Source organism: Corella eumyota, chromosome 5 (genome assembly GCF_963082875.1).
Source record: "Corella eumyota chromosome 5, kaCorEumy4.1, whole genome shotgun sequence".
Classification (NCBI taxonomy): Eukaryota; Metazoa; Chordata; class Ascidiacea; order Phlebobranchia; family Corellidae; genus Corella; species Corella eumyota.
Genome location: NC_137494.1, coordinates 3,274,155 through 3,285,648, shown reverse-complemented (window position 1 = coordinate 3,285,648; position 11,494 = coordinate 3,274,155). Strand labels below are relative to the sequence as shown.

At 28.4% G+C, this 11,494-nt stretch overlaps 1 protein-coding gene across 1 annotated transcript; it reads left to right on the top strand.

The window, feature by feature from the left end:
• The first annotated feature begins 3,301 nt into the window (after positions 1–3,301).
• On the top strand, positions 3,302–11,382 carry LOC145753272 (polypeptide N-acetylgalactosaminyltransferase 4-like). Its single transcript, XM_082569680.1, has 10 exons — positions 3,302–3,696; positions 4,754–4,926; positions 5,988–6,107; positions 6,813–6,948; positions 7,767–8,004; positions 8,136–8,312; positions 9,198–9,329; positions 9,608–9,718; positions 10,397–10,549; positions 10,823–11,382. The coding sequence occupies exons 1-10, from the start codon at positions 3,311–3,313 to the stop codon at positions 10,946–10,948; spliced, it is 1,752 nt and encodes a 583-aa protein (XP_082425806.1). The 5' UTR covers positions 3,302–3,310; the 3' UTR covers positions 10,949–11,382.
• The last annotated feature ends 112 nt before the right edge of the window (positions 11,383–11,494 follow it).

Genomic DNA, 11,494 nt, shown 5'->3' with positions numbered 1-11,494 from the left:
AAGAGGTATTATCATTGTTAGAGTATTTTAACCCTTTGGATTTTACAATAAACGAAGAGGAAACAATCGAAGCAATATTCCACCATTAAGATGTAGTAAGAATATATACCAGACAGTATATATATATCATATGAGTTATGGCATAAAAAATAGCCAGTATTTGCTTATTTAAAAGTGGTAATTTGTAGTCAAAATCTATCTAACGGTTTTAATTGATACGATTTAAATTTAAGCCGCCGTTTCCTATTGCTTAATTCCCGTGTTGGTATTTAATTACATGCTTTACAATGAGAATAGAGCTACGAAAATATTCATGTTTTTTTAGTTTGCACTAACTTGCCTTTGAATAAACTATAGACTTAAAGTTAAGTAAATATGCAAAAGAATGTGCAAACATTAATACATTGTTAAGTATAGCAGGATTTCGATAATGAATTGCCAAAAAGTTAATTTTAATTCATTTTAAATTAAAAGGTTTAATCATATTAATTCCATTAGATTTTAATGGGGGTTGATTAAGTTTAAAATGGTATTGAGACCGCCAACTCCACGTGGTTTTCAATATCGTATACGTGTGACTTATCAATTAGAATATTAACATTAAATAAACTGACTCAATTTAATTCGTAATCGCCCTTCTGTTCTGGCTATTATGACGCACTGTTGCGGGAATTATGACGTCATGGTTAACTTTAATTAGTGGGTCGCGAAAAGACGGTAAGACAAGAAAGTTGATTTTTTCGCAAATTTTGTTTGTGATAAAAATTATGGAAGGTTTAGAAAGGCTAAAATAAAATCAGTTTTTTTTTTAGTTTTTAAATAGAGCTAAAGTATAAATTTATTGATTTCAAAAAACCCTAAAAGTAATAAAAAAAATTTGGCAGGGATCAGAAAATTAAATTCAGGGACCTTAAACTACAAGTGTTCTGTCATTTTTGTTTGGTATTATTTAATTTTGTTGACGCTTTAGATATATTATACTGATATAACGCGTTGTCGAATATTCAAGTGCGTTTTTTAATTATATATTTCTTTTTATAAACAAATTCTTGTCACTACATTTCTTGTTAAATATTTATTAACCGTTTATAGCTGGTGTGCTTTTGCGAATGTTATTTTTCCCACGGTAAATATGCATTAATATTAATGCTTTTCTATTTAAAAGTCCTGAGACTTTCAAACATTCCTATAATTAAGTATTAGCACAGCTATGAGGCTTTTTTTTATAAATTTAGTTCAAATTTTGACCAATTATGTTTTATATTTATTAAGAATAAGATTAAACGGAAAATTTAAGAACAAAATTGTCAGTTTGGGATTCTATTTAGTCACGTTTTTTAAGGTATTCGATGTTATTAGATATAATCACAGTTCTTTTAACCTAACCTTTGTTTTAAATCTAAATTTTCAAAGCTAAGAAGATTTGTCTAAAATTACAAACACGGATTTAATTATCACGAATTTTTTTAAGTTGTTGAAAAAGTATTTTAATATTTTCGACCTAACGAAAGTCACGTATTTTTGCTGGCATTATGTTTATTTTGACTAGACTTGAAAGAATATATATGCAAATAAATAAGCTATAGCGATCTATATTTTAAGAAGAACATTCTATTTATAGATACCAGTTAAACGTTTGTTTTTATAGAACCAGACGAATCAAATATTAAACCCGTAATCTAATGTTAAAAAGTTCGCAATGTTATGAAAATTGATAGTTTAGACATATAGGAATGTCATTTAACGTAGGTGTTAAATTCAGCCTCTGTAATTTTACGGTCAAGAAATAGGTGGATTTGATTCTATGTTATAAAGAAAATGTCATGTTACTAAGAAATTCTTGCTAAAAAAAATAATATTCTAGTTTTTATTAAAGTACAAAGCGTTTTTTTAATATTCTGTATTTTCAATATTCAAAAAAATGCTCAAATCGCTTTAGGGCACTTACTATAAAAGCCTCTGATATTTAGCTGCATTATCAAAATAGATTAACTAGATTATAGTGGATGCAATGTTATTAAAGTTATCTGATGACCTTTACTGGCCTACGTTTGCGTAGTCATTATATCAATTCTTAGAAAAGAAGCAAAATTTGCAAAGGCAAAACAGTCCATCAAAGTAGTAAAAATGTTGCTGTTTTTTAGTTTGTATTTAAGGCAGGTTATCAATCTTTAATTAATTATAGACCTAGTTTGTAATAAAAACGTATTTTTTTGTTTTAATGCGCACGTTTAATTAATATTCTTTTATTAAAGAAATACAGTCGCTAGAATTTTTTCTTTGACTTTTTGTCCTTTGAAGAGTAACGATTATTACTGCGAACCTGCCAATATTTATTTCTATTTTTACTTTAAAACACGATGTAGTCAATAGACTGCGGTAAACGTGTAGCCGCCAATATTTAATATTGTAAAAAACTCTTAATAAAAAAGATGTCATTTTTACTTAGAGGCATAAGTAAGTTATTTTTGTGTTAAATGATTCCCAAAACAGCCTAGACTTAAAGAGCCTAACCGCCTACTTACCTAAACTGTGCGTGTTTTGTAGAAATTCTTAAACGAAACTTCTTTTGATTTAATATATTACTAAAGTCTTGGGCGAGCTGTTGTCTGTGTACACGTTTACTGAGTACTGTAATTAGTACAGTGTGTAGGCTACAAAGCCATATTGCTGGCTGTTTGTTATTAAAACTAAGGCTGCAGTCTTTACAGTTAAGATACAAGGTTAGGCCATTAATGAATATCAGATGTATATCTTAAAACCTGTTTTTCAACTTGTCAGTTTAAAGTTTAAGCTAATAAACCAATATCGAAGGTTAGCTGTATTGATATGAACAACAGTTGCTGCAAAATATTATGAGTTAAAATTCTGACGTCATATTCTTAAATTATTATGTCACGTTTTCACTTGATTGAACCATAACAGTTCTTTTAATAGAACGCGGCATAAAATGTCGGTTTTGTTGTTTACGAAATTAGCTGATTCTTAAATTAATATAAGATGATTAACGACAGTTTAAAGGTTTATTTAGAAGATGGTGTCAGATGATTTTGTTTTGAATTTAATTAGTTTTATAAAATCTTAAAAAGAATAAACAAAACGTGATTGTTTTATAGGTATATATTTTAAACTGTTAATTCCAGCAGATTTTACATTTTGTAAACAGTTATGTTTTGAATTTTTTTAGGCTTTAGTCACAGTTTAACCTTAATAAAGGTTGTATACTAGTAGTGAAATAGCAAAGTAGATTTAATTTATTATCACAAACCGTTCATGTTTTTTAATTTTGTTTAGAAAAAAAAATTAGGAAATGAAAATGAAGTGGTTGTCATTTCGCAAACAGCACCGGATTCGAATCATCGCAATTTGTACTTTTCTCACTATTGGAATCCTTTTTCTAGTATTCCGTAAATCTGCGAACGACAGAAAATATGACATTATGCAAAAGCGGGGTCAAAAAAGTGAGCCTTTACATAACAATAAAGACCAAGCTTATTTTTCGAAACCAGCTTTACCCAGACCCACTAATTTAAACCCAAACGGGCCTGGAGAAGGGGGCAAGGCGGTGAGACCCAAAAATTTAAGTCCGAAAGACGAGAAATTGCAAGAAGATGCCATTCAGACTTACGCTGTTAATCAGTTCGTTAGTGAAAAAATTTCGCTGCATAGAACGTTGAAGGACCCAAGACATGATTTGTAAGTTAAATTTAAATAGTTTTAGAATCACTAACTAATAATTAACTTTAGGAACACTTGGCAGTGCTATATTAAGCAATCGCAACGCTTGTAAACCTAATTAAGGCGGAGTTCCTACAGAACAAATATTATCATTACGTCGTATTAAAGTATTTGATCGATTAGTAAAGGTTAACGTAACCTTTAAAGGCAAAATTATTTCGTAAAAGAAATTGCTCGTTGTAATAGGGTCGCAACAAACGAATTATTTTACACCACAACTGTGATTATATATTTTGAAAATACTACCATTTTTAAAGCGTTTTGTTTAAGTTGAACTACGTATATGTAAAAGCGTATTATAAGTTTATATCAACTGCGATTTTTGGTGATATTACTACACTGTTATTTTAAACATGTCTTAAATTTGTAATACATGATAGGCTATTTAATTTTATCGTTGATAAAATAATGAAACATTTAAATTAGAACAATTTTTTGGGTTAGATAGATCTAATATTACTTTTTCCTGTAACTTATGAATTATGAATGAGGTTGAAAATATATTGTATCGAAATTGCGTCGCTTTTCATTATTTTCTGAATTTATTAATTATTTACTATATACAAAATTACACGATTTTAAATTTAAGTTTTATTGCCATTAGGTTATGCTTCTTTCATACAATATAAACTCCCGTTTTACCATATGTTTGGAAAATCAATTGTTATTAAATTAAAGACGTATAGCACATATGGATTACATTAACTACATTTTATTTTGATAGATTTGTAAAATATTTTCGTATGTAGTATACACACATTATTTTATCTTCTTAACGGGTTTTAAACCTAGAGTCTAATAAGTTTTCCTTTTTTTTCTTTTACCTTTAGAAGATTTTTTTGGCTTGAGAATTAGAGTTTGCCCTTGGTTATTTGTAAACACCGGGCTTAAGGGCTTATAGTGTGGCTTTGGTGTGGCTCGAACTTGGAGCCTGTTGGGCCGTAGTCCGCTCCCATGACTGGTCTATCACACAACAGGACTAATAAGTTAGTAACCATTCTAACTTGATTTCCAGGTGTCGCAGCCGAAGTCCATTTCCATATCGTAAGATGCCGACCACTAGTGTTATCATCGCGTTTTATAATGAGGGTTGGACGACATTGTTGAGGACAGTATTCAGTGTTTTACATTCTTCTCCTTCTTCTTTGCTTACTGAGATTATTTTAGTGGACGATTTCAGCGATAGAGGTAAAAACATATTTAATTTTTATGTGAAATATTTTAATTGTCATAACGTATTTTATTAGGGCATTTTAAACAATGCGTACTTCTGCTAAGCCCTTAAAACAATCAGTAAGTTAAGTACTGGGCAATATTAACAGGTCAATAACATCCAAAACTGCTAGGGGCGACTCTAAACTGGGTTGGGGTAGCGCAGATTTTATTTCGTGTATACTGTGAAGCCATTTTTTTTACTACAAGGATAACTAAGTTTTAAAAAAATGAAGCATACATCGTATTACAACCCTAATGGTTCCTGGTTTAAGCCCCCACCATTGTCATATTATTTGCATTCAAGCCCGTGGTTTACTGCTAGTTTAAAACACGTGAACAAAAGTCGTCTTTTCCTAATAAACATATAAAATCTATAAAAGGTGATATAAAAATTTTAATAAAAAAGCGGATATGTTCCTGAAACTGACATTTAATTTTAAACGTAATTTTACACCCAGAGGCACTTTTCCGTCTACATCTATATTTAAAACATAATGAATGCGGATATAACTAATATATATACTCGTTCAACTAAAATTTAAAAATCAAAACCAAAAAAAAAAAAAAAAGAAAATCAAATTTAAAAATGTCAATTTTGTTCAATTTTAGAAACCGAAATTGCTTTAATATTTACAAATTTAAAAGCAAATACAGAAATAATTTTTTTTTGCCTATACCCACTTATTTAGATATTTTTGTCTAGACTTAAATTTTTAATCTGACAAAATCTACCAATATATTAACCACAAGTGTAACGAACATGTTATTAGTTTGTCTGTTTAAGGGATTGTCGGTTAAGTAATTGGGTGTGTTAAGTGGTTTGTTATTTCTTCAAAAAATCGAATTTATTTAACATTTTTTTAACCTTTGATTTTTTTTCCCTAAAATTAAAATATATTTTTTTTTAAATTTAATTAAAAATTTGTTTAAAAAAATTATTAATTAAGAAAAATTATTTTTTAGCATTGTTATTTTGAATAGAAAAATAATATATAATCACATTTACCAAAAAATTAAATATCTTTTTATTTTAGAGTTTTTGAAAGAGAAATTAGAAAAATATTTGCAAGATATTGACAGAGTTCGGTTGATTCGAACCTCTAGAAGAGAAGGTTTAGTTCGTGCAAGGTTACTGGGTGCCTCGCAAGCTAAAGGTAAACACTTTTTTCATATCTCGTAGGCACTTTTTGCCTAAAAATATTTTTTCGAGGATAAAAATGTGCATTTAAAAAAAACGTATATTTTGCTATTATAATATATGTAAAGTATATACTTATATTATAATATATGTAACGTATGTACTTTTAATTTAAAATTATTTTTTATTTATAAATGTCAGCAAAATTCTACGAATTATAAACAACATAAAAACTGGCGCTGAAATAAAAAATTAAAGTTCGTTTCCACCCCCGGGCAAATTTCAAACATGTTTATTATGCAAATCTTTATTCAACTTAAAATAACTTGTCACATCAGGCTTTATACTGACTGGTACTGGCGGAAGACTGTGATATCTTTAATTAACCACAAGACTGATTGATTTTTGCTATCTCGGGCATCTTATGATTTTGCGATTTTAATGCTTTGTATATTTTGGAGTTCAAATTAGTTTTTTTTGGAGAATTTTGTGTAGTAAAATTAACGTAACTTGCGTATTTTATTCGCGTGGATTTTTTAATTTTGGGTAAAAAATTTGGGTAAAAAATTGTTTTCAGTTATACAAATACACAAAACGTAGAATATCCGGAACTTTATATAACCCTATAAATCTTTAATGTACCTTTATTGTTTAACTATATTTAGACAAATGTGACAATTTATTTAATTTTAAAGATTTAAAAATTTTTTTTTTTGTTTAGGTGAAGTATTGACGTTTTTGGATTGTCATTGTGAGTGTATGGAAGGTTGGTTAGAACCATTATTAGAAAGAATTATGCAAGATGAAACAACTATAACCAACCCTGTTATTGATACTATCGACTGGAACACTTTTGAGTAAGTAAAACTAAAAAAAAAAAAAAAAAAATCTTGTTTAAAAAATTCTTTTTAAAAAAAAATTTGCTCTAATTTATGACGATATGTAAGAAACAAAACACAAAATTTGTTTTCATTGAAGTTAAAAAATAAGTATTTTCTCTTATTTTTGCTTAAAAACTTGTTTTTAAATTAATGTCCTATGTTTTAATCGCATCAGATTATAGCTGCATGAATTTGCAACTCTTTACCGACAACGTGGTAAATCTTTTAACTTCTATATCATGTAAAGAGCTGCAAAGTCGTGTTTATAGAGTTAAAGTGTTGACGAAGCACTTCAAATTTATTTTTATCGAATGTATATTAACCAAATATGCTGACATTGGTTAAACCGAATTATTTTTACATACCTATATTTATTATTTAAACAAGTTAAGCTGATTTATTTAAATATAAATAATAGATTAAGGTTTTATTATTTATTTTAGTTCACTTATTTAGAAGCACAAAAAAATATAAAATTTAGTTTTTAGAACTATCTTTTTATTTTTAAATTTTGTATTTTTAATTTATTTCTTTATTTTTAACAAAATTGAAAATCTAGTCTTAAATTTTAAAGGTTGATATGTTTACTATAATCTGATTTCTTCAAAATATCACCGTTACGTGCCAGACACTTACGTTTTAATAATAATTGACGTTTTATTAAATTAATACTTAGAAAACTATTCAGTTTCATATCTAGTTTGGGTTTAAAACACATTAAAACCAAAATTATAATACCTATACTAGTTTATTACTAATAACACGTTCCTATAATGACGTCATATTTCTTACAGATACTATTACGGGGGCCACGAACCCCAGATCGGTGGGTTCGATTGGAGGTTAACGTTTCAGTGGCACACGATGCCCCAACACGAACGATCAAGGAGAAAAAGTGCAGTGGAACCGATTCGAAGTCCGACGATGGCTGGAGGATTGTTTGCTGTCAGTAAAAGATTCTTCGCGCATATTGGGACCTACGATGCTGGGATGGAAATCTGGGGTGGGGAAAATTTGGAGCTTTCGTTCAGGGTAAGTTGGGTTTATTAGGGGTATTTATTAAGACGTTTTAACTATAACCTTTTCTAGGGTCTATGGAAAAATTACAAAATTTCATGTTTTTTACGTCACCAACATACTGATGACGTTATGTTATATTTTAGGCTTGGATGTGCGGGGGTAAACTTGAGACCCTGCCGTGTTCCCACGTGGGTCATGTGTTCCCTAAAAAATCCCCCTATCCGCGACCCAAGTTTGTTCAAAATACGTTGCGAGCGGCCGAAGTTTGGATGGATGATTATAAAAGACATTTTTATATCAGGAACCCTCCAGCTATGAAGGTAAAATGATGTTAATAAAGCTAACTGTTGGACTTCTGATTTTTAATTTAAAAAAAAAATAAATCCGATTTTTAATTTTTTTTATGGTCGAACCAGTAAATTTTACCTTATGACCCCTGTGATATTTTTCTTACCGCACTATTCGGTAGAAATTAAAGGTAGTTTCTTACTACAGTATTTTTACGGTAAAAATATTAATAGTAATTTTTTACAGTAATATTTTTAGAATATAAAATAAATTGTAGTTTCTTAATTATTTTACCCTATATTTTTTCTATTTTCCTATATAATGTCCTTTTTTACAAAGTGCATTTTACTTTAAAGTTTTAAGTCAGGTGATGGTATGCGTAGTAATTGAATGACGTCATTACCAGTGGGTTTAAACTTTGTCACGTTCTCTAAGTTGGGTTTATAATATAAATCTCTAAATTACTGGTCACATGATTTTTTTAAATGACAGTCATTGTTGCTCACCTAAGCGTGGCGGGTTTAATATTGTCACGTGGTAACTTAAAACACTTGAACATTCACCTAAACCAAAAAAGATTTTTTTATCATTTTAAAAATCGCTAAACCACTTTAAATATATTTTATTTTAATTTTTACGATATTTAGAATATATTTTTTTTTAAATATTGTTGGGTAAAGGGTCACGTGAAATGTTATATTGTGAGGAACGGAAAATCCCTGATATTTAAGCCTGCATAATACCTTAATATTAAAATAACTTTTATATTACAACATAGCCTAAAAAATACTGAAATTTTTAAATAAACTTTATTTATACAAAATTTTAAGTTTTTTTTATGATCCTTTAAAATTTATTTAATTTTTCTATCAATTTTATTTTAATTTTTCTTAAAAAAATTATCTTTTAAATTGTAGGAGGATTATGGTGACGTATCTGACCGTAAAGCATTAAGAGAGAGTCTAAAATGTCATAATTTTGAGTGGTATTTAAATAATGTATACCCAGACTTACATGTACCTGAAGATCGAGAAGGATTTTATGGAGCAGTAAGTTAATTAAATTAATTTTTTTCAATTAGGCTTTTAATTTTTCGTAGTAAAGCCTTTAAGTAAGTCGCTTATGACAAAGGCGTAAATAAATTGACGATTAAAAAGTATTATAATATACTTTAAAACTGGTAAAAAGAATTTAAGACTGGGTACCAGAAAACTTCTAATAAGGCTGTAAAGTCGGCCTCTTATATATTTAGCATAAAAATGTATAAGCATCAGTAATGTAATTTTTTTTTTTTTTTTTTTAAACTAAATCCCATTCTTTTTTTTAGTTTCGGAACAGTGGAATGCCGTCTTATTGTCTCGACTACGCCCCTCCCAATCATAACCCGACCGGAGGAAAGGTTTCAATTTTCGGCTGTCATGGACAGGGGGGAAACCAGGTAAAAGTGACAAAAACGCGGGGACGAATAGCTAGCAGGGACGAGATTAATATAACCACGAAAAATGCGAAAAATTTGGCCGAATTTTATAAAAAAATTTTGGGGCAAAAAAATAGAAAAAAAAATACTTTTTTTGCCCTATTCTCATATAACAGGTTTCTAAATTAATGTCACTTTTTTATAGATAGGTCGTAGAAATTTTTGCTTAGACTATAAAGCAAATTTAATTTCCCCGTTCCCTATATTTATAAACTTGTCGACCACGTGGTTCGGACGACCTTTGACTATTTCGCCATGTCATGAAACTGGTCTTAAAAAGGTTAAAAGTAAATTTTAGGGGTAATTTGGCACATTTTTTGCGATTATTTAATACACTCATATTTTAATTTAGAAAAAAGCACGCAATATCTGTTAATACACATATAATCTTTTTTATTTAAAGGGAATTTTTTTACAAAACAATATTATATTTTAGTAAAAAATTGCGCTTAAAATACTTTGTTAATTTGCCCAACTTTGTTATAGCGACATTGATTTGAAATTTGTTTTAGTTCTTCACTTAAATTAAATAAAATAGCAAAAATATTTAAATATTGAAATAGTTTAGACTTTAAAAATCTTTTAAACTAAATTTAAAGCTATTTTTATGACGTCATAATAATATTTTTTGTGACGTAGTTTTTCGAGTACACCTCGCGCAAAGAAGTAAGATTTAACTCGGAGAAGGAAATGTGCATGAGTGCGGTGATGGCTGATAGTGACGTAACAATGCTTGATTGTGTCGTGGATTCGATCCAACCTCCTGATACCCAAATATGGGAACACGGAGCAGTAAGTTTTAAAAATCTTTTTTTGATAAAATTTAAGTAATTTTTTATGTTTTTGAATTAAAAAGAATTAAAAAATTAAATGATATTTATTTTGCATTTTTGTTGATTTACTTTGTGTAATTTTTTGGGGAATATTGAATGATTTTTTTTATTTTTAAACATAATTTTAAAAAAAATTATTTTTGTTGTTTAACTTTGGTTAGTTAGAATTAACAAAAAATTATTTAAATTTATTTTTAATAATTTTTTATTAAAATTTTTTATTTTTTTCTAGGATGGAACAATTAAAAGTTTAATGAACAATAAATGTTTGGAAGCTTCAGCTAAAGACGGTAAACCCGAACTTAAACTTAAAACTTGCGATTCTACGTCACGTAATCAAAACTGGTACTGGACGTGACGTCACACGCTATAGAAATCCTATATTAATTAGTAGTCTCGAACGCGTGATGCAGACCGAGCGGTAGAATTGGGTTAATTCCCGAAACTGAGATGCCTTGAAAAGGTTATCGTTGTTCTGTTTTTTAGATTGTGACGTGAGTTTTTAGTTTTGTTTAGAACATGACGTCATATTTTTTCTTGTTTTTTGTAATGGGGCCTTATTTTATTATTTTGATTTTTTTTTTTAGCATTTTGCTTTAAAAATATAATTTTCAGCTTATTATTTATAGTTTTTATATTACATGCTTTTTATTTTATTAGAGTTTAGGTATGGTCATATTTTAAGCTTGGGTATTTATTTTATTTATAAACGGTATTGTTTAGAAGCTAATATTTTACGTATTATGAAAAGTGAAATTAAAAATTGAGTTTATTTAATTTGTAATAAATTTTTTATAAATTAAAAACCTTGTATTTTTTTATATAATTTAAAGTTAAAATTTTTAAATTTCTTAATTTTGGCATTTTTGTAATTTACAATGAAGTTCGGCTGCTATTCTGATGT

Excerpts from the sequence above, each read along its gene's own strand:
- LOC145753272 (XM_082569680.1), top strand. The coding sequence starts at position 3,311 with ATGAAAATGAAGTGGTTGTCATTTCGCAAACAGCACCGGATTCGAATC. Across the intron at positions 3,697-4,753 it reads AAGGACCCAAGACATGATTT|GTGTCGCAGCCGAAGTCCAT; the intron begins GTAAGTTAAATT and ends CTTGATTTCCAG. Across the intron at positions 10,550-10,822 it reads AAATATGGGAACACGGAGCA|GATGGAACAATTAAAAGTTT; the intron begins GTAAGTTTTAAA and ends ATTTTTTTCTAG.